Below are 24,518 nucleotides of genomic sequence, written 5' to 3'. Positions count from 1 at the left end.
CCCCCCACAGTGGAGGACTGGATACATGATATGGTATGGGCGAACGATCAGGAGGAAACATACTCCTAGCACTAATAGACCGAAAGACATATGGAGGGGGGGGGGCTTCCCCCAATACCTAAGTGATAAAACTGCCAGTAGCAAAGATGAAGTGTTATGAGTGCTCATTGCAAGATGTCTGTGACCGGCACACTATATCCTGTATTACTGTGAAACTGTTATGATAATGTTCAACATTGTTTACTGTGCAACTTAAAGTTAAAAAATTAAAATAAAAACAAAAGAATCAGTTACATGTTTCTCTGTGTTTTAAGGGCGAGGGCATGGTGGCTGTGAGTACTAATGGAAACTGCAGTCCCAAAATACACCTTTCTGACTTGGTGGGAGGAACTTCTGCATCGTTAAACACTGTGAACTTGTGGAACAAACTCCTATCAACAATTGCCTCCAGCCTGGCGGGGATGTAGTTTGACTACACTGCATGTGCCCAGCTACGTGGCTCTGGAAAAACACTTGACGTTTGGAAGTACAGTATCAAAAACGATCTGTGCCCAATTTGCCCTCTGTGCCCCTTGAATACTTTGAGCTTCCGGATGAGAACAGTAACATCAAACCTTTGAGCCTATGAAGGAAGAACTTCCTTATATGGTCAAACGCACAAATTATGTTTCAGCGGCATCTACAGAAGCAGTTAACAGGATTCCTGAGCAGTACAGACATTGTAAGCGAGGCTGAGATGGTGTTGGCCCAGAGTGTTCAAGCCATAGCAAAAGGAAAATGGCTCCAGATCACCAGACACAAATTGCATTTAGTGCCAAAGGAGGAACACATGCTTTAAGGCTTATAGCATTACAGAGCACTACGTCCTCAACCTCTTCAGGTCCATGAAGGGCAGGTTTTGTAGCAAAATTGGTAGTTTGTGTTGCACCTTCACACCTGGTTACGATGGGGAGAATGAGACACTTGCACAGACTATTACCACATTGCATAAACTGAAACAGGCCATGTAGAGGGAGGTTCACATTAAATCAGATTCATGGATTGAGTCTTGGTTTGCGTGAATTCCATCAAGGATGATCCTAGCAATGAAGATTCTGATGCCAACCTTTGTATTTTTTGCTTGTGTCAAGTTTTTTCTAGACCCGGTTGCTTTAAACATGCCAAGAACTGCTTGTAGAAGTTCTGCCAACCCATCCAAGGCTAGTGCCATTGCCATTTCATGCCATGTGGGTACTCCAACTGTAAATTAAGAATTAATGGGGGCGGGGGTTCAGATTTGGGCCTAGGAAATGCATTAGTTAATTAACGAAAGGGGAATGTTGGGTTAGATCGATTGTATCCCAATAGAAAAGAAATTCATGTTGCGCGCACCATATTAATGTTATCAATATATAAGAATCATATCAAAATGTTACCATCTACTCCCCCATGCAATTTAATTTTCGGTATTTCGCGAAATACATCTTTTGAGCCTATTGTTAACAATACATTTTGTCTTAATGCAAAAGCAAGTCTCTCTCTAAGGTTACAGTGAATATATTGATAAATTAATGCTCATCATTCCCGACATAAAGTTCCCAAAATGAGAGATTTCCCACAGAAGATGCCGGACAATGCTCTCTCTTTGTAGCTGGTATGAAAAGTTGCTGTTGGTGCTAAAGTGGACGCCTGCATCTCGCTAAGAAATGCAATTTTAGGTGAGCAGACCTAATGTGCACAGTCAAAAATATTAATCGTGTTGCTATTCTGTGCAAAAGTGGACACCTGTAAATGGCATTGAAAAGCAATATTTATTTATTTTGGAGAGCTTTGTGCAGTTTCCACAAACAGCACCACCATTATTAGCATCTCAAAAAATGTAATAGCCTTGTATACATGTTATCCATCTGTAAACAGTGCTTGCTAGATTACTGCATCCACTGTGATATATCTGTATGATAAGCGAACAATTCTAAAAAGGTGTGTCAACATGGACAAAATGGAGTGCAAGATATTTCGGTCTGTGGGGGATACCAGGGAACTAACTGAGATACCAGAAATGTGGTTGTCTCAAAACAGGCTGAACAAGGTCTACCCAACCACCATCTTGGCTTCAGATAGTTTGCTGAGAAAACATTTGAAATAGGCATATAGTAGCCCCAGGTCATGTCCTCACCCCTCGGGAGGACAGAGGCATGCCCATTTGGGGGTGGAATGTGAGGGGTGGGGCCCTGCAATTGTTGTGTCTCTTGTAACTTAGAATAGCATAGGGCCATTAAAAAAGGCAATTATTTTTTATTTTAACCTTTAAAAAAAAATGCAGAATTTTTTTAATGTAAAAAGATGCATGTAGGTAAAAATTGATCATATGTACATAGGAAATAATCTCTTACAATCGTTAAGGAGCCCCAATTTCTCATTGCTTGATGAATTTTAAATGCTTTAAAAATAGCAGTGCAGCCAAGGTTAGAGGTGTATTCATCCTCAAAAACATACATCCATAACAGATCTGCTTCCACAAAGGCAAAGTTGTAAACACATTTTCCGAAATATGTAATTCTAAGAAGAAGAGCAGGAAATATTACAATATTTCAGTTGCTTCTGAATCACAAAAGCTATATGGAGATGAGTCTTCCGTTTTAACCATAATGTGTATTTCTTTGGTAAGGAATACATTGAAATATACTTAGAAAGGCAATGTTGGGGTGGTTATACCTTTGGTTCCCTTAGATGGAATTGCTCAAAACCATTGTAAATGCACAGATGGCATACTTTAAAAATGTTAGATACGTTCCGCAAGGTTCTGCGTGTGGGGAGGTGAGGGGACAAGGGTTGGGAGGAAGCAAAACAAGGGGGTTCCTCTTAACTTTCTACACCATGGATGTAACTTCACATACCTTTCCAAAACACACATTCGGGCCACTCGGCTTATAGTTTAAACATTTTATTGCGTCCACCAGAGTAAAAAGATACATGGATGGTCAAGATTTCCTTACAATTTACCAAAGGCCCCTTTTTAAGAAAAAATTCACTACAAAAACCCTAAACTGATTGATAGTGGGACAGGAAGCTGGCACATCTTGAGGACACAGCTTAGCTACGTTGACTACTGGGCACAGCAGGAAGGAACCTAGCCTTTGTGCATGAAAAAAACATATGTACGAACAAATAAATTGAATGAAAATACTTTAGTGAAGTTATGTTGCTGTTGAAAGGCAAAACCTGAAAAAAACAACAAAACAAATTCATCAGTGAACAAAGGAACCATAACTTGCCCACGGCTATGGCATTCTCATGACATCACAGATGGCATGCACAGATCCACAGTTCTTATGGGACATAAGGAAAAAACAGATGAGTGTTCGAGTGCTACTATTTTTCCTTATGTTTCTTTCTTCATGCGAGCACCAGAGGGAGGATCAGCTGTTTCAGTGCTTGCACTCCATCGGCGAGCACTGCCGGCCCCCATCACCTGCTACTACCGGCCTGGTAAGGCACATGTCTGTTCTGGGGCGCTTTGGCCCACCCGCTACTTCGAGGCACTCTGCCTCGTAAATCACTGTCTGGGCATTTGTGCTGTGCTGCATGCAATTGCGGCTGGTTCTGTTTCTATGAAACAATGTTTTGTTTGAAAACATTGTGCTACCGATGCATTTGCCGCAGGGCCTTACATCATGGTTGTCCTGTTGGTTTCCCTTTCTGATGCTCCTGCCTGAGCCTGCTCCCATTGGCTGGCCATCTCACCATCAGCCAACCACTAGCACCGGGAGGCAGGAGCCGGCCCTTGTGATCAAAGGCCCGCATCTAAGGCCCCTGTCTGCTGTCTGGACGCGCCTTGGCGTAAATTTAGTGAGTATTACCGTACCCTGCTTTTAGCTGCCCCTCCTGCTCCATTTATTTGACTCTGACCGTATTCTGCCTCCAACTGTCTTCCCAGATTGACTTTTCTGCATCCTTGTGTCGTAGCTGTGCCGCAACATGGGGTTAGGCTCCTCAATGTGCCTATCTGAACTCTTATTATGTAACTACATGTGTTGCACCTGCCTGTAACCCAATACCAGTAACCAACTAGTTTTCATTGCACTTTATGATATAACTACTGCATGCTCACTCTGGCATGTAACCATAAGCACTGTAACCAACTTCTTAAGCATAAGCGCCTAGATACCTCCGGGTTTGGTGCGCTATATAAATAAATATGTTGAGTTTCACTTTTACTTTTAGAGATAACTCAAAACAAAGCCCAAGGACATTTGGAACACTATTCTGAACAGCTTATTTTCCATGTGGTGGACGGGGGTGAGGGAGCAAGTTAATGTTTTGCTGGCTATACATGAATATGAGGTTTTTAGGTTTTGCGCTCCAACTATGCCATCCCTTTAAGTGCAGATTTTTCAGTGACTGAGATATCCATTTCCACCGCCTCCCAACAAGCACATTCCTACGTATTGTAACGTTAGTTTATCTATTTCATTAAGTTTTTACTAAGTTCATATATGTACCAAATGCACACTTTAGAACCTTGTGTGGATACATCATACAGTTTTTTTTCAAAGCAAGGTAGTCTACTTGTAAACTGTGGAGAAAATCTACAATTGGAGAGCATTGGTTACACCAAAAACGAGTGCAGTTAGCAGATCAATCTGAAAACCCCACTACTGAACATATATAAATCCTTAAAATCGAGTGCATGCCATTAACATTCTTTGATTACAAGCACTGTTACAATGAATGCAAGCAGAAAAAAGAATGCATGGGTACTACTAATGTTAAAAATACATTGTTTTACAAACATGCAAGTGAACCTTATCCAAAATTCACATTTTCACTTAACATCTTAACTGTAGCAGATTTTCTGTTTTGTAACATTAGCAGTTCATATGATGCAGAGCCTTCAAACCCGTAGACTTTGCTACAATAAGTAGATTTTAATGTGCTTCAAAATATGAAATTAACTGACAATTACAGTTCGAACAATTGCCAAATCTAAATACAACTGGATTCAATAATGACCATTTCTAGTGAAAAAGATGTATACAAAATAATCCATATGGAATTACTGCAAATGTGATTATAATCAATATTACAAAATGTGTGTTATGCAGCTATTCCAAATCTAGTTCTATACATTTGTCTCAAAAACTCCCTGAAAACTCTGATGACTAATAGGTACATTAGATAATCTCAACATGTTTCAAATATTATAAGAATCAAGGTTATTTGCGGGTTTTCAAATTTCTGAACTGATATTTTGGCAAACCTTCTTATTAACACCTAACTTCTATATTGTATTTTCAAATTCTTCAATATTATAATCAATTGGCCTAGGATAAATGTAGAACATGGAAATTGTTGTTTGGAATTTAAATGTAATGCTAGGAAAATTCATTCGACAAAATTATGTAAAGCCATCTTAATATCACTATGTTTTGTATTTCAGTTATACACCATATAACATGGCATACTCTGACATTTAATGCTGGCTAATTTAAGGATGGGGCAATCTGCTATCCTTAATGCTGCCATTTTGGAGCAGGCTATTAATGACGATTACAGATTATAGTTATTCCTCAATCTATTCCCATTTATGACCCGATGCCGCAAAATGTTGTACTCATTGACATGGATTAGAGATAAAGTTAATCTAAATACAAAATTCCTACAGATATATAAAAACAAATATATATGCATATGGTTTTCTTCCTTAAAAATTCTGTATTCCTTTACATATGATTTAGTTTTGAGTAAAAGTAAACCATAGGGCAATTTCATAAATATGTTCTCAACTGAATTGTGTAAAGTAACGACTAGTGATTAGATGCGGGAAACACACTGGCTTGCCAACTATTGTAATAGACGCTTTACTACATTCCAAAACACTGTGCACTTGCCATCAACATTTCTACATAGAAGCATATTGAATAGGTTTTCATCTTTGCCCACTAATGCTCAGCTGTAATCTGATTTTGGCGCAAGATATGGAACTTTGCGTGAAAAATATATTTGTGTACATGTAAAAATCACAAATTCAAATGTGTGAAAAATACATGCTACGAAAACACAAAAGCATTCTGTCAGAATTCATGCTGCTATGCCTTAGCCTTTGCATTTTAAGTAATTTATTAAATAAATAGATATAAATGTTCAGCCTATCGCAAATTTTTACAGAGGAAACCGCTGCATTCAAGGAAATGGATGTGCTGCAAAATGTGAATTTTGGACAATTTTTTTTTAAATGCACAAACAATAGCAAATATTTTCAGCAAGAAATATGAAAAAATAAAAAAGCAAATTAAATATCATGAGGAAAGCAGCTAGACCCACGGATGGCCAGTCACCTGTGATTTTCATCGAGCACATCCAAGACCTGCTGATATGCCCTACGTGTGGACGACTGGAGAAGCGACAAAATGCCACGAGCAGAGTAAAAGTTAGCTCCTTCTTCTGGTTGAAAAGGGGGAGGACAGACACGACCCTGTTGTGGTGATGGTGTCACACTGTTTATGTAAGCATACCACATGGAGAGAAACAGGGCAGTCAGATTTAAATAGAAATGGCCTACATTAATATGATTTGTCAACATAACTGAAAACTAAAAAAGGCACGGTATGATGACATCTAAACCCAAATATATACTTTATGGAACATTAGGAGTCGGTGAATTTGGTATGATCTGCCCAATGAATTATTTTGTGAGAAGGAAAATAAAAAAAATGACACAAAAGACACGTATACAAGTATATACTTTCCTTATGCATTACCACAATTACATTTTGGTTACAATGTGCAGAGGATAAACAGGGCAGGGGCAAAATGAATAGATACTGTATTTCAATATGCATGATCAGGAATCGCGCGCACACACACACACACGCTTATACAATTAGGAATCCATTACCCTCCTTCATTCGCCAAATTGATGATATTCCTGAGCCAAAGAGCTTAGATATGTCACATTTTCTCTTTGTAAACCACATGCTTCGCACACAAAATACTAAGCTGCAGTACGCCAATCAAAGATCATCCTGGCCGATATATGGTTATACATTTTTACTTGAGTGTGTGCACGTGTTATTTTGAATAGATTATGGCTATTTTTCTCAAGTTTGAGAGACTCTTATCTTTCTTCTGATCTAAATTGGTATGTACTCGATACAATATACAAAATACAAAATAAAGTATATATTGGCAACCAAAAACAATCAACAAACAGCACACCCAACACTGAATGCACGCACATTAAGGGCCGAGGGACAAAAGGAATGAATACATATATTTCACAACGCATCCAGTCAGCCATTCACAACACACATCTACCACCAACACCACCTCAACCCAGCCACCACTCTTTAAGGTTTAAGTTACTTAACTGTAACTCCTTCTCCAGCGTGGGTCTGACATGGATTCACATACTCATGAATATTCCCTGTTGTCAGGCTGGGAATCCTCGATAAAAGAAAAAACTGTTTGCTTTAGCTTGAAAAATGTATTTCTCCTCTAAACGTATCACTGTCCTCTAGGTCATAAAGCCCCCATCCAATGACAGTTCTCTCCCTAAGCTCCACCCCTGGTGGGCATCTTCATATTTGTTAAGCAGGTAAAGTGGCAGTATGAACTAAGAAGAGCCACCGCGGGGAAGGAGTGAGTGTTCGCATGTGAATCCATGGCAGACCCATGCTGGAGAACAAGAGCTACAGGTAATTAACTTAAACCTTCTTCAGCATGGGGTCTGGCATGGATTGACATGCTCATGAATAAAGAGCACACAGCAGTACATGTACACAAACACAGGAGGTAGCAAGGCTCAAATGAAGTAAAACACTCACCCCTGGAACAGACTTGCCTCAAGTGAACAGGCTGCGAAGCACCACTTGGCCGACCCAGGATTACTCCCTGGAATCCCTGCCGACGCAGTAGAACCTCATTAAGGTGTGCGTGGACCTCCACGTAGCAGCTCTGCAGATGTCAAGCAGGGGCACACCAGAGATAAATGCTGTAATTGCTGCAATGGCTCTGGTGGAATGGGCTTTCGGCCGGCCTGGAAGAGGTCTGTTAGCCAGCGGATTACTGTTCATGATGCAGCCGGAGAGCCACCTGGAGATGGAAGCCTTCAACAAGGCCTTCCCATGAGTCACAGGTCCGAAACTGACAAACAATTGAGAAGACTTCCGAACACTGTGTGCCACACAAGGCAAGAGCAACGTCCAGCGAATGCAACGCCCTCTCCGCTGGCGATGACGGATTCGGGAAGAAGACAACACCACCAAAGGATTGTTGAGGTTGAACTCTGACGGCACCTTAGGCATAAAGGTCAGTGAGCATGCAGTACCAGCCTCGCAGCATGGAAGGATAAGTATGGCTGTCTGCAGGACTGCGCCTGGATCTCCCTGACCCACCTAGCCGAGGTGATCGCCACGAGGAACGCCGTCTTCCAGGAGAGAAACTTAAGTGAGGCTTGATGGACCGGCTGAAAGGGCGCCCCCATGAGCTTAGTTAAGAACACATTAAGTTCCCAAGCTAGGGAAGGCGCCTTCACCGGCAGAAATGTCCTGGAGAGGCCCTTGAGGAACTCCTTGATGAGCCCGAGTGACCACAGGGAAGGCCTACCCGGCATCCTGATGTAACATGATATGGCAGCCAGGTGTACCTTGATACAGGTGTGAGCCAGTCCAGCCTTTGCCAAGTAAAGCAGGTATGGCAGAGCTGTGGTGCTGCAACACGTAGGAGTAATCTTCTAAGCCCGGCACCACACAGAGAAACGCTTCCACTTATGGCCAAAGCACGTCAACGTTGAAGGGGCTCTGGCCTTGGCCATGCTGTCCTTACATTCCACTGGTAAAGAATAATGTCCTAATTCTAGGGCTGCAGGAGCCAGGCCCTGAGCTTTAGCGACTCTGGGTCGTGGTGAAGGATCGCGCCCCCCTCTATGGCGAGAAGATCAGAAATTAGTAGCAGCCTGATGGACGGGGCTGCGGACAGATGTAGCAGTTCTGGATACCAGATTTGTCACGGCCATGCCGAAGCGACGAATATCATCCTGCAGTGACCCTGTCTGAGTCTGTTGATCAGTCGTAGCAGGAGATGGAACGGAGGAAAAGCGTAGAGGTAAGGTCCCTCCCACGGGAATGAGAAAGCATCCCCCAAGCTCCTCTGCTGCGGGAACCTGCTGGCAAAGCTCTGACACATGGAGTTCGACCTCTTTGCGACAGCGACGACCTGGGGGTCGACCCCATTTGTGGAATAGAAGATCCACTTTGTCCTGGCAAAGTTCCCACTCATGGCAAGAACGTAGCTCCCTGCTGAGCGAGTCTGCGATGGTGTTCTTGGTGCCCACCAGGTGAAAAGGGACGAGAAACATGTCCTGACAAATTGCCCAGTGTGACAGATCCCTGTCCTCTGTGGAGAGAGCGCCCCGCCCTGCTTTCGGATATAGAACATGGTGGTGGTGTTGTCTCAAGATCCTCACCACATTGCCCCTCAGCGACAGCAGGAAGGACTTGAGGGCCCCAACCTTTCAGAGAAGCTTCCACGGTGATCGTCTCCCGCGAAGGAGGGATTTTTAATGGAGCCCCTTACGCGAGATGAGTGCGCACGCCCCATCAGTGTATCGCATGTTGCACCGCGATCTTGTCAGTTCAGGATCCTGGGACTTGCAGCCACCTCACATCCAGAAACTCCAGGAGAGGCCTCATCTGTAGTCTGCAAAGGTTGATTAGGTTGATGCAGGAGGACATCATGTCCAGCAGCGATTTAGTTATTTATTTTTTATTTATTGCATTTAGTTACACGCCCAAACCCTTAGGTATCACAGCGTACAAGCATCTTATACATACATCTTGGGTTGCTTGGTAATCTATATTTGGTTACAAACAAACATGGTTATTTTTCATCTTATTCATACATCTTAATCTTAGATTACAGACAGGGAGGTTATATTACATAATACAGTCAAACTGTTGGCGTTAGCTTAGTGGCTAGTATTTGATGAATAGCCAGGTTTTTAGTTGTTTCTTGAACTTCTGGAAGGAGGTCTCGTTGGTGAGGTGGTTGGGGAGCGAGTGCCAGATGCGCGGAGCTACTATGGGGAATCTGGTATTGCCTGCTCTGGCGGTGGTTAAACGTGGTATGTGGAGGTGTGTGTTGTCGCTGGATCTGAGTGTTCTAGTTGTGTTTTTGCAGGAAATTCTATGATTGAGGTAGATTGGCGCTGTGTTGGAGATACATTTGTGTTTGATGGTGAGTGTTTTGTGGATGATTCTCGCGTGTACTGGTAGCCAATGGGCATCTCTTCTATGCTGGGAGATGTGTTCTCTTCTGTTAAAGCCTTACAGCAGCATTAGGTATTATTTTGCAGAAGTTGTAGTTTGGTTCGTTTTTTTTTTAAGCGCCTAGCAGTAGGATATTGCAATATTCTAGTTTTGTGAGGATAAGGGCTCTAGCGAGTGTCAGGCAATTTTCAGTGGAGAGGAGGCGTCTGCTTAGCGCAATTAGTTTGGCTGTGCCAATATGATTTTTCATAGTGAGATTGGAGTCTAGGTGCTCCTAAGGTTTTAACTTTGTGATATAGTGATTGGGGTGCCATCTATTAGGATGGAGGTGTAGTCAGGGGGAGTTTGCAGTGTCTGGCTGGGGAGCAGACTATAAGGATCTCATTTTCTACGTTAAGGCAGAGACTATTGTTCGCCATCCAGTTTTGGATAAGGGAATACATTTTGTTGATACAAACTGTGTCCTGTTCAAGGTTGCCTGAGATGGGGATAAGTATTAGCGTATCGTCAGCAAAGTTTGTATAAATTATTCCCATGGCATCTAGTGCAGCGAAGAGGAACTTTGTGTATGCATTGTATAGCGTTGGGGAGAGGCAGGATCCTTGTGGTACTCCCAGAGCTACAGGGATGGGATCGTCCGCTTCTTCTCCTAGGGCAACTCTTGAGGTACAGTCTGAGAGAAAGGATTTTATCCAATTAGTGGCTTTCTTGGAGAAGTGTAAGTTGGTGGATAGGGTACGGCATAATTTGTCGTGGTCAACTAAATCAAACGCTGCAGAGAGATCGAATAGTAATAGGATGCCCAGTTTGCCAGAGTGTCTAATGGAGTCCCTCTCGTTTTTTTTAGGTCCAGGAGGGCGGTCTTCATGCTGTGGCTGGGCCTGAATCCAGATTGTCTGTCCCCTAGCAGGTGGTTCTGTTCTAAGTGGGTTTGCACTTGGGAGTGGCTATTTTGTCAATGATTTTAAGGAGGAATGGTACCGTTATGGGCCTATAGTTCGTCGGGTTGGTTGGGTCTAGTGTAGGTTTAAGTAGGGGTGTAACCCATGCTGCTTTGATGGAAGCTGGTATTTCGCTGGATTTGAATGATTCGTTCACAAAGTTGGTGATGGTGGGTGATAAAATTGGCGCAGTCTGACTACTTTAGCTGGAAAGTTGTCACCTTTACAGTTGGATGGCTTAAGGGAGGCTATGGTTTTAAGGACTTGATCATTTGTGACTTGTTGAAAGTGGAAATCAAGTACGTCCGGTCTTGTGGTGGCGATTGGGGGATGGGATGGAGTATTGGTAAGTTTAAGGAGGTTTTTTTGTGAGGCTATTTTACTTTGGAGTGTGTTCACTTTAGCAGATAGAGCACCCCGTATGGTGGCACACCATGCTTTGCTGATGGTAATTGGGCTGATGGTTTGGATAGGGGATTCAAGTTCTTTAATAATTGTGAATAATTCTTTAGTATTTGAGGCTGCGTTGGCAAGTTGATTAAGTGGGTCGGCTTTGTGGGAGAGTACATTGAGTTTGTAGGCTTTGGAGAATTTTTGTAGTTTTATTTGGAGTTCGGGGGAATGTTTTTTTCTGATTAGGTGTTCTAGAGCTCTTCTTTCCATTCTAAGTTCAATTAGTTTGTCATTGAACAGTGGGGAGCTGCGTTTGGGTTTGGGCATTTTAGTTTTGAGTGGGGCTACTTCGTCTATTGAAGTTTTTAAGCATTTGTAGTAGTGGTCTGAGATGTTTTCAGCATTAGAGTAGTCTGAGGGTTTAGAGTTGAGCAGCTTGTTGAGTAATGGGTTAGGTTTTCAGGGGTAAGTTTATGGGCATTTCTGACCAGAATAGGTACTACACTAGGAGTTGTTATAGAGTCCGAGTTTAGGTTTATGCTAAAATGGATTAGATAGTGGTCGGTCCATTGCATCTTAAGGATGTCTGCTATGGTCACTTTGGTGTTCAGGGTAAGTATCCAGTCAAGAATTCTTCCTTTGGAATGGGTGGGGGAGTTCACTATTTGAGTGAATTGCATTTCACAGAATGCCTTGTGGCAGGCTGTTGGTCTGCTGTCTTGTGGGTCATTGAATCCTAAATTAAGGTCTCCTAGGAGTATATACTTTGTATTGGGTTTGAGCGAGGGTGTGACTAGTAAGGGTAGGTCTATGTCCGTATTATTGGGGGCATTTGGTGATCTGTACTCTATTAGGAAATTGATGGTTGTTGTCTTAGGGATGGTGGCTAATTTCAGAGCGAGAGTTTCATATCCGATAAGTGATTCCATTTTTCACTCCCTAAACTGTAATAGGGTTTTGTGGATTATGGCCACTCCTCCGCCAATAGCATCTGAGCGATCAGCTCTGAGGAGGGTGTACTCAGCAGGGACCGCTAATGTTATCTGTGGGCCTGAGGCAGTGTGCCAGGTTTCATTGAGGACTAAAAAGTCAAGTTTAAGTTCTAGTATATAGTCATGTATGTCGATTGCGTGGACTCCAAGGGATCTTACATTGAGTAAAGCTCCTGATAGTGCTTCTCTGGTTTTGGGCGGTCTCAAAGGCATGGTCAAGTGAGTCTGGGGGTGGGTTGCTGTGATATTGGAAGCGATTTGTTGAGTCTCATTGGTGATGTCGGGTTGCTGGACCTTGATTATGGGGTTCTTCTTGATCATGTGTGGTGTGGGTGAAGTGTAAGACTGGGTTATGGGGAGGGTCTGCTGGATTTTGAGGATGGGTGATGTTGGTGGGTGCGTGCTGAAAGTCCATTTCTTGTGGATGCTGAAAGGGGTCTGGTTGTGGTTGGCTTGCGTATGGTTCTGGAGGATAGGCGTATAGTGCGTGTTCTATCCACTAATGGTAGTATTTGGGTGTTAGGAGTTGGTGTGGGTAGGAAGGAAGGGGTGTTAGGAAGGAATGGTGTGGGGCAGGGCAGTGGGTGAGGTCTGTTGCAGTTGAGCCGGGCCAGACCATTCTTCTGGTAGATAAAGGCACCTTTAGAGCAGGCTGTATTCTTAGGTGGCGACGCTGCTGGTTGGTCTGGGGTGGTGGTGTTGGGACTGGTGTTTTGGGTGCAAGTTGGCATAGTTTGGTGAGTAGTGGTGCTATGGAGTAGGAGGAAGTAGCTGAGTATCGAGAGGAGTGAATGGGTGTGCGTGAATCCTCTGTGATTTTAGTCCTATTCATGGAGGGCTCATTCATCTGGGGCATGTGTGCGCCAGTGACTTGGGGGTTGTGATATTGCATTGGGACATGTGTTCTGGTGTGCAAGAGGGTGTTGGGGCAGTCTGCTGTTAGGCTGAAGAGCGCATAGGGCTGCTGTTGGGCTGATTCCGTGAGTGCGCGGGGGCTCAGGAGAGGCTGCTTCAAAGTTGTGCAGCGGGCAACGGGAGCGGAAAAGTACAAGGGTAAGTATTGCTCACTAGTTGGGGTGGCTAGTGTGTTCACTAGTTTGTGGCAATGGCGCTGCTCTGTGAAACGCGAAGTACTCTAGCTTAAGCTGCTACTCGTGCTTGGTCACAGATAGGTGATGGGGCGCAAAACAACAAAAGCTTCCAATATTGTAGTTGGTAATAGGGGGGGGGGAAGTACAACGCAGCGTCTGCTGCAGCGAGAAAGCAGTTATTTGATGTCACAGATATCATGCTACCCTGTCGTTGAAGACATCGGTGCATTACAATACAAATTAAATCTGCATTCATGTAAACAATGCAGAATTAACAAGGGCATACAGTAATGGTCGCAACCTAGGGTGCAGGGTACAGTGGTCAATCATCATACATTTAGTTTACAGTAAACATTTAGAGGCATACAGTATCAACTGTATTGCAGGAGAGCAGTATGCTGTTTGTATTCAGTCACAGCGTGAGTCAAATATTGTTCAAAAGCAAGGTACAGGGATATGCGAGCTTGTACTGTGGACAGTATAGTGGGAGTGTTAGCCCTTAAGACTCGATGGCAGGAGAGTTTGAATCTTACCAGGATTTCTAGCTGGGCGACTGGAGCTGTGGTGCGGTTTCCACACAGGTGGAAGACGGGCATAGTGGCTGCCCCTGGGCTCTGCTAGGCTCGTGACAGGAGTCTTCGTTCTCCGCCTTAGTGCGGATGCCGGCTTGCGCCTGCCGGTGGACCGGAGGCAGAGATAGGCTGATGAGCAGCCAATCAGTGAGGACGGGGTGTCCAGGAAGCAGAGGCACCTAGAGGTCGGCCATCTTGGAATGGACGAACCTCGTGAGCATCGGGGTGAATAAAGTAAATATGCACGAAGGGGTGCATGCAGAGATTGACATTTGGGTCAATAAGTGAAACAAAGCCAGCCGGCTCAACGTGGAGGATGTTGCTCAGGCTTCGACAGGCGAAATGAGGTAGTCAGGCCCCAGGCTCACCTCATGGATATATTTGCGATCCGGTCGGGTCAGGGGCACTGCTCCAGCAGTGCACCTCGATGAAGGAGCTCCATCTCCTCGTGCTTCGGGGGAAGAAGCTAGACAGCAGATTTGATGGTTCGCACCGTAGACGACTGCGCCGACGATAGGTGTGGCACATTCCCTAGGATGTCCCAAAATGAAGTATGAGGGGCGGGCACTACAATGTTATTCATATATCCAAAAAATATGTATTGTTTCATATAAAATATAAACAAACTTTAGCCTGGGGCTACCAGTTATGAGGAGGTCCTATAGCATAAGGACCAAATCGTAATGAGCAAAAAGATAGAGTTAAACTACTCTATCAAAAAACTGGTGCTCTCAGTTGGCCCTAAGGAGGGCTGCACTTTTAGAAATCCTGTGCGTGACCTTTTGTTAAAGTATTTGCAATCAATTGTCACCATCAACGGTAATTAGTTCCAGGAAAATTTTATTCACATCCCTTTTGCAAAGCTTTTTTATAGGAATATTGTTGTAGGGTCATATTCACTGAGGCTGTGCCAAAATTAGTTTAGATTGCATGTACAGATGCCAATGCATTTCGGTTACAAAAACCTTCATCAGGGCGGTACATTCACTCTGTTGTCAATTAGAAGTTACATGTTTTACATAATCATAAACCATTAAGTGACCACAAACTCGTTGTCAATGTCTTTTTGTACTTTAGTTCTAGCTGATAAGCAAAAGAATGTGGGAATAGATCTCATACCTTAAGTATCTAACGTTTCTCCACCTTGTGTGAGAAGCAACAAGTTGCAGTGCGGGCTCCTGTAAAACCCACAGGGAAGCTCGTCAGTAATCATACAATTGAAATTTTAAGCCATAAATACAAAGAGCAGAGCCTGCCTTACCAGACGAAAAATGCTGTGTCACTGGAAGCCGTGTTCGCATTAGCACGCGCGCGAGTGTTAGTTTCAGTATTTAAATGTTCCCATGGTGACCAAATGACATTTTTGGTATCTGGACCAATACTGAAACTAAATTGCTAGCATTTTTCAACTACCTGAACAGTATAGATCCAAGGATATAATGTACACATGAACACTCGAAAGAAATCATACATTTCTTGGATGTTGAAATAAGGATCATGAATCAGGAGTACAAAACCACAATATTCAGAAAAAGTACCGACCGCAATAACAAACTACAGAGACTCAGTTTCCATCAACCTAGTTTAATCAAAAATCTTCCTTATAGCCAAATGCTAAGGGTGAAAAGGATAGTCAGTGACCCTTCTGATTATGAAAAAGCAGTGAAAGACATGGGAGACAAATTCGTGGAGAGAGGGTATTCTCAGGCTGAAATAGAAGAAGCAACTCTACGCACAGCTACAAAAGACAGAAAAGAACTATTGAAACCTCAGACCAAAAGAGAATCCACACCACCATTGGTCTTTGTATCCAAGTATTCAAGACAAAGCAGTCGAATTAAAACAATAATCAAAAAGAATTGGAATACAATAACATGTGATCAAAGAATAGAACACTTATTCAAAGAACTTCCAACTTTTGCTTATCAACGCAGTCAATATTTAAAGGATAAGTTAGTGAAAACTAGACTAGCTGGTAAGAAGAAAATCACAGACCGCATTGGCACATTCCTGTGCCTCAATTGCAGTAACTGCAACTACATCATGAAGGGTTCCACTATCAACCATCCCCACTCTGGAGAGAAAATGAAACTTAAGGATTATGCTACATGTGACACCCAAAACATTATATATGGGATCAAATGTCCATGTGGACTTTTCTATGTTGGACAAACACAACCCACTGCCAAAACTAGATGGAATGAACATCGATCTTGCATCAAAAACCGGTCAGCCACCTCAGCGGTAGCAAGACATTGGTGCGAGAAACATCACAGTGTGGCACAGATCAAATTTGTGATTTTGGAAGTGGTTCAGAGGTATAACAAACATGAAAACCTACAAAAAAGACTTGATCAACGCGAAACGTTTTGGATTGACCGTTTGGGCACCTTGGCACCAAAGTGCATCAATGAAGAAATAAATTACATTTGCTACTTGTAATTATTAACATCCACTTTTTATGTACATCTAGGGTTTGCTACTCATGATGTTAAACTACAAACTATTTGCTACTTGTGATGATTTATAGTCACTTTCCCATGGTATCAAGGGTATGATCTATAATGCCACATAGGGCAGTGTTTTTTTAATCAATTTTTGAGTTTTCAAATGACATTTGAACATTACTTGTGGATATAAGATTGTTACGAATTAGCATAGTTAATTACTTGAAGATAGAGGCATTAACCATTGTGACACGCCCCATGAAGGCGTTTCATTACGCACCAGGGGAGTCCCTGTTCGGCTTTGTACCTCCAGTGTCCTGTGTATATTGTATCGTTATGTTATTTTGGAAGAGACACAGATCAGAGTCACCAATGACAAATTTTGCTTTAACACGTGCAATTTAAAATGTGTGTTTATCTCCATGTAGTCTTCAGTATATCTAAAGAGGTTTTAACACACAAAACTCTACATCAGCTCTGCCGTTACTCAGTTTTCTCATCATGGTTTCTTTACCAGCGTGCCTGCTTCAAACCAAAGTTTCTCAAGCAGCAGCTGCATTTCAATGCGTCTGCTTTGAATTACATTTTGTCGAGCCTTAGCCGCTCAACAACGAGCAATCCATGCATAGTGTTTCTCCATGGTGATAGTCCTGCCCACCGTGTTTACATGGGGGTGGACCCAAGGCGTACGTGCCTCGACACAACGCTGTATGGTCACCATGGGAACATTTAAATACTGAAACTAACACTCGCACGCATGCTCGTGGGAACACGGCTTCCAGTGACAGCATTTTTCGTCTGGTAAGGCAGGCTCTGCTCTCTTTGTATTTATGGCTTAAAATTTCAATTGTATGATTACTGACGAGCTTCCCTGTGGGTTTTACAGGAGCCCGCAGTGCAACTTGTTGCTTCTCACACAAGGTGGAGAAACGTTAGATACTTAAGGTATGAGATCTATTCCCACATTCTTTTGCTTATCAGCTAGAACTAAAGTACAAAAAGACATTGACAACGAGTTTGTTGTTCTTTTCTCTTTCTCCCTTTTTTTATGTTTACATCATTTTGGACACTGGGAAATGGTATGTGAAAAACATTTTTCTATTGTAACAATGTGGTCACTTAATGGTTTATGATTATGTAAAACGTGTAACTGCTAATTGACAACAGAGTGAATGTACCGCCCTGATGAAGGTTTTTGTAACCCCAATGCATTGGCATCTGTAAATGCAATCTAAACTAATTTTGGCACAGCCTCAGTGAATATGACACTACAACAATATTCCTATAAAAAAGCTTTGCAAAAGGGATGTGAATAAACATTTCCTGGAACCAATTACCGTTGATGGTGACAATTGATTGCAAATACTTTAACAAAAGGTCACGTACAGGATTTCTAAAAGTGCATCCCTCCTTAGGGCCAACTGAGAGCACCAGTTTCTTGATAGAGTAGCTTAACTAATTTTTTGCACATTCCCTAGGATGGCCATCACCCTCTCTTCTGAGGGAGACGGCAGATAAGTTACTGTGTTGAGTCACAGGTAGTGTAGAATCAGCTGGAACACAATGGGAAGCTTTAAAAGTGGCAATTAGGGGGACGGCAATAGCTAAAACTAAAGGAATGAAAACCATGATAGAAAGGGACCTACATAAATAAGGCAGAAGCTAAATTAGAAGCCATGGAATTCTCAGGAGACATGTCTAAGGAGCGAGCCCAGAAAATGGCCCATCTGCAGCACGAATGTCTAGAGCACTGGGGATGGTTGGGTATGCTGGGTTATAAGCAAAATGTAGAACGACAACATGCCGCAGGAGATAAGACGGGACACTTGTTGGCCTGGCTCTATAAAGAGCAAATCCAAGCAGGATATGATACGAGTTATAGTAGGGGAAGATGGGGAGGAATGCGGGACACAGGAAGGCATAAATAAATGGTTCCAGGATTACTACAGAGAGCTGTATGCAGAGACATCAATAGCCCAGTTTTCCGATATAGATGAGGTGCTCTGACAGATTGAACTCCCGAAATTGGACGACTGCAGACTGGTTCAAGGCCCCCATAACCACTGAGGAATTGAAACACACTATTAGAGGGTTGCTGACTAGTAAAGCCCCCGGGGCAGACTGATTACCCAGCAAATTCTATAAAGAATTATTGGCAGATGTCACATACCCCTACCCCCCGCTGCTAGCTATGCTTAATGAAGCGTTAGACACATGCATTCTGCCGATGTCATTGAGAGAGTCAATTATTATCCCACTACTGAAGCCCAATAAGCCTGATACAGACTGTGAATCGTACAGACCCCTTTCATTGCTCAATCAAGACGGAACATTCTCACAGCTTTAATGGCTAATAGGCTTAAGTCAGCAATATTCAAGCTCATACATACAAACCAGTCTGGATACGTTCCGGACAGAAATATCCCATGTAACCTTAGGAGGTTACACCATATTATAGACCATACCCAAGGAAGTACACATTTAGCTGTGGCCTCGCTTGACGCAGTCAAGGCATTCGACTCGGTCAGATGGCCATGGCTGCTGGCAGTATTGAAAAGCTTTGGTATCAGGCCCACATATATTAAATGGGTACGGCTGCTATATAGTAAGCCAGTGGGTAGAGTCAAGACGGGCACCCAGATATCCTAACAATGGCAGTTAAGTAAAGGCACACAGCATGGCTGCCCATGGTCTCCCATGTTATTTATTTTAGCCTTGGAACCATTAGCGGCGCATCTCCGGAAGGAATATCAAGATGCAGGTATAGTTACACAGGGCAGCAACAACCTGATTTCTCTAAATGCTGACGATATGATCCGATACCTACAACATCCAGAACCAAATTTACAGTATATCCTAGATGTGTTCGAGCATTATGCAGAAATATCTGGTATCACGATCAATGCAGAGAAGTCATTTTTGTATCCCCTAAGGGGGTATTCGAGGGAAACCCCTAAACACATTACTGGTACTACCGATTCATTGGAGGGTGAGCACATTCAGATACCTAGGATTTGACATTTCCCCTGATCCTAAAACAGAACACATACAAAATACACTAAAGGTAGTAGATAGAATGAAGAAATCCAGGATCTTCTGGGCTAGGTTGCCACTCTCACTGATGGGGAGAGATGCACTATTGAAGATGGTTGTGCTCCCGAGGCTCCTTCATTACTTCACTAATGTCCCGTATGACATACTAAAAGCCTTTTTTAGGACACTCAATACTACATGTCGGGAATTCCTCTGGCATAACTCAAGAAGCAGGATGGCACTAACAAAACTGCAGAGCCCGTATGATCAAGGGGGTAGAACAGTGCCATATTTCGAAGAATATTTTGTGGCGAGCCAACTCCAATTCGTCACAAATTGGTTGTCTGATGAACAGACCCAGGACACTTAACTGCTGCAGGCAGCATGTGCTCCATTCTTTCTAAAAAAGGTTATATGGACAGTAGTGCCACAGGACCCACATCCTCTGTTGCTGCTGAAGCTTGGAAGGACAATATGGCATAGAGCTTGTCGGTTTTTAGGGAAAGGAACACCCTATCCCCAGACTCCATTGGTGACATTGAAGCTGCCTAACTTGCTTAACCTACTGCATCATCTTATTGTTTATGTCACTGAGCCCATTGATTCCCAGCACTGTGTTGCACACTGCATAATAATATTCCTATGTACTTAATCCTATGTATTATAGTGCTCAATGTTGCCTACTACTGAGTTGGACTGTCCTGCTCCTCCAAGTCTAGGATTAACACTGCAACCAATATAATAGGGCTGCCCGATTCCTACCGCTCAGCTGAATTAATTCTCTATCCTAGCCTAGTGAGAATAGTGTGTGATTACTGCTATAGTGTTATACTGTTACTTGCTACTGCACAGGCCATCATTATTGTATAGGCCAAATTGAGCGTACTGTTCTACTCTAAGGTCACACATAGTCTGACTGTGATACGCAATATTCTTACTTTCACGTTTATTGTCCAACCTGTTCTGCCCACTGCACTGTTTAATAATTAGTACAATAACTGGTCAAGACCCCCCCTCCCTCTCACCTCTTCCCGAAATGGGTTGTTTAGTCTTAGATTAATCAGCATCCCCACTTCCTCACACAGTATCCTGTCTCTACCCAGGCTGATGACACTAAGGAATAGACTACAGTTCAGTTCTAGTTGCATATAATAATGCTTTGTTTGCTACTTTCCATAATGTTTCCATATTGCATTGTTCAAGACTACCTACCTTGCTCAGGCAGCACCTATATCACTTATGGAAATGACCTATCTTGAATAGCTTGCTACCGCCATGACCCCATCCCTTGTCCCACACCATTTCTACCCACCACACCTCCATTTCTGCATCTACAGGATTACTTCAATACTCATAGTACTACTACAAGCTCAAAGAATGTACTGCCCAATAAGCCACATCTCTGGCAGATCAGGATCACGTCCTTAATAATATAGTCCACTCAACCACCTATCCCAGTCAGGCTATCACCAGACTACATTGCCTACGATCACGCACCAAATTGACACCTACCAGCTATAACGCAGATTATACACTGCACAAACAGCCCAAGCCCAATCCTTCGCCAAACAAAAAACAAAATAAAAGGCCCTCTGAAGTCTTTGCTAATCACCCCGCTAGAACCATTGATGATCAGATTCCAATCATCACTTTAGAGCCTCCAACAGAACCATCATGTAATATTAAAGGTGCCCTTATTAATGCCCGTTCATTAGGAGCCCACGCCACTGAAATCCATGACCTTATTGTCAAACAACTGGACTTGCTGGTAGTGACTGAAACTTGGCTACACCAAGCCTCTGGACCTTTACTAGCTCTGGCCATCCTTCCAGACTATAACATTATTAGGTCTGACAGATCTAATACACAAGGAGGTAGTGTGGCTATAATAGCCAAATCTACTCTTCAAATTAGATCTTGCCGCATCGAAGAAATAGTAGTCTACGAACTCCTCTTAGCCAAACTCGCCACTGAACAGAATTACCAGGTTACTCACCGTAGTGACCACCTTACTCCTAGTCCACAGTCCCCTTTCCTCCATACTTGTGGGACAACTCTCCGTCCTGTGGGACGAGACCGGAGCACTTTGTAAAAAGCATCCACATTTTTTTCAAAAATGTGTCCCTCCTCTCTTTCCTGCGCGGGGCCTGGCACGCGGCCGTCACCCCGCCCACCTTGGCTCCGCCCCGCGCATCGCCCATCAGTCCTTTTCTATCGCAGTGTCCAAGACCCATTAGCAATAACAGAGGAACCTTATTAGAGGGGACGGCGGGCGGGCGTATGGAGGAAAGGGGACTATGGACTAGGAGTAAGGTCGTCACTACGGTGAGTAACCTGGTAATACTCCTACGTCCCGTCCCCTTTCCTCCATACTTGTGGGAGATTCCCAAGCACTCCTTACAGGAACTATGGGTGGATGTAAATAGCCCTTACTGAAACAGGTTCTTTAGCACAGCCTGACCAAACTGAGCGTCAGCTCTAGAGCTCATATCGAGGCAGTAATGCTTACAGAAAGCAGATGGGGAGGCCCAAGTAGCTGCTTTAGCGATGGACTCCCAGGGAATATATTTCTGAAAAGCAACCGCGGCTGCCTTGCCCCGCACCAGGTGTGCATGGATACCTTTAGGAGGTTTCAGCTTTTGGACGGTGAAAGACTCCGTGATACAGGCAGCAATGCATCTGGAAATAGATGCCTTAGATGCCGGCCTGCCCTGAGGGTTACCTCGGAAGTCCTTTCCAGGTAGAACTTAAGAGCTCTTCGGACGTCCAGACAGTGTAGAACCCTTTCAGCCTCCGAGGCAGGGTTCGGAAAACAGACCGGAAGGGAGATTGACTGATTCAGATGGAATTCGGTCACTAACTTCGGTAGGAAAGCCGGGTTTGTCCGAAGGACTACCTTGTCCTTGTGAAAGACCAAGAAAGGATGATCCACTGACAATGCCTGGAGCTCACTCACTCTCCTCGCTGACGTAACGGCAACCAGAAAGGACACTTTCCAGGACACGTACTTGAGGTCAACCGTAGCCATTGGCTCAAATGGTTTATGGCACAGCGCCGTCAGGACTACATTTAGGGCCCAAGGCGGGTGCGGACTACAAACCGGAGGGTAGAGACGTGTCAAGCCAGCAAAATGTCTCTTCACCACTGGGTTAGTTAGAGAATAAGAACACAGGTCTGTAGAAAGGTAAGCGGAAACCGCTGAGAGATAAGTCCTGCAAGAGAGAACATGAACCCCTGACTCTGCTAGGGAGGATACGAAGGACAGCAACGTGTCAATCGTTGCCACCCTCGGATCCAACTCTTTCTCCAAACACCAATGACAGAACCTGAGCCATTTACTCTTGTATTGAGATCTGGTCGAGGGTTTCCTGGCTGCCTGGATAATGCGCATGTTATCCACAGACAAACTCAAATGCTCTAAAGACTTGAACTCAGGCACCATGCCGCCAAGTTGAGCGATTGTGGGGAGGGGTGCCACATCTGTTGTTCCCCTTGGTGAAGAAGATCGGGAGTTACTGGTAACCTGATCGGCGGAAACACCGACAGGTGTTGAAGTTCTGAGAACCAAAACCTGGCCGGCCACCACGGAGCTATCAGTAGAAGAGAACAATTCACAGAGTTCTTCAACTTCCAAATTGCTCGATAAACTAGCGGCAGAGGTGAGAAGGCGCAAGCTCTCATGTTGTGCCATGGATTCTCGAGAGCATCCCCCGGAGAGGAGGCTCCGAACACCCCTCTGGATGCGTACTGAGGAAGCTTCTTGTTTACCGCCGTGGCGAAGAGGTCCACCTCCGGTGTGCCCCAACGCGAGAAAATCCATGAGAGGATCTCCACCTTCAACTCCCACTCGTAAATGACCACTGTCCGCCGGCTGAGGGCATCCGCAGTGACATTCAGCTGGCCCGGAATGTGCACTGCAAGCAGCCTGACCCCCTGAAGCACGGCCCACTCCCAAATCTGGATGGACAGGTCCACGAGAGGGGGAGACTTCGTTCCTCCTTGCTCGTTTATGTAATACATTGATACCACATTGTCCATTCTTATGCGGACCACCTTGTTGACAATGAGCGGTCTGAACGCCTTGAGCGCTAGAAAGATCGCCAGAAGCTCCAAATGATTTACGTGCAGGAGCTTGTCCTGAGGCGACCAGAGGTCCGAGACCTGAAGAAGATCTAACGTTGCACCCCACCCCATAAGGGAGGAGTCCGTCGTGATATTCACCATGGGGGCTGGGTCCTGAAACCCCGCGCCCACTGACAGGTTGCTGAGAGATGACCACCAGTCCAGGTCCACTCTCATGGAATCCGGAATCATTATCCGCTTGGAATCCGGGTCCACAGCCTGACGCCAGGAACTCCGAAAAGCCATCTGGGTCCGTCTCAATTTGAGACGAGCAAGAGGAAGAACCAGTACACACGAAGCAATGAGGTCCAGAAGCCTCTGGAATCACCAGGCCGACATGCTCTCCGACTGCGCAAACAACTGACACGTGGCTAACAGATCCGCCATTCTGTCCCCGGTCAGATACACTCGGCAGTCAATCGTGTTCCAACGAAAACCCAGGAAAGTCAGTCCTGTGAGACCGTCAAAGAGGATTTCCGCCAGTTCACCGACAGCCCAAGATGGAACAGGAGCTGAAGGAGAGACTGGAGGTTGCCCGCTGCTGCCAACGGACAAGGGCTGCGTAAGAGCCAGGCGTCCAAATAGGGATACACATAGATACCCTGGAGACGAAGATAGGCCGCAATCACCGACATCTTCGTGAAGACATGCAGCGCTGAGCTGAGGCCAAAAGGAAGCAC

General features: G+C 44.2%; 1 protein-coding gene across 8 annotated transcripts in view; it reads right to left on the bottom strand.

The window, feature by feature from the left end:
- MFF (mitochondrial fission factor) overlaps positions 1-24,518 on the bottom strand; it is a 532,802-nt gene that overhangs the window by 225,932 nt on the left and 282,352 nt on the right. For 3 of the 8 annotated variants that reach the window (XM_069618195.1, XM_069618196.1, XM_069618197.1), the window contains exon 6: positions 6,318-6,476. The exons of the other annotated variants lie outside the window; for them this stretch is intronic. In XM_069618195.1, the coding sequence (XP_069474296.1) occupies positions 6,318-6,476 (159 nt within the window). The remainder of the gene's footprint in view (positions 1-6,317; positions 6,477-24,518) is intronic. 8 annotated transcript variants of the gene reach the window in all.

This window comes from Ambystoma mexicanum, chromosome 10 (assembly GCF_040938575.1).
Source record: "Ambystoma mexicanum isolate Mex_15411 chromosome 10, UKY_AmexF1_1, whole genome shotgun sequence".
In the NCBI taxonomy this organism is placed as follows: domain Eukaryota; kingdom Metazoa; phylum Chordata; class Amphibia; order Caudata; family Ambystomatidae; genus Ambystoma; species Ambystoma mexicanum.
Note: the sequence above shows the minus strand (reverse complement) of the source record. Positions and strands in the feature narration are given on the sequence as shown.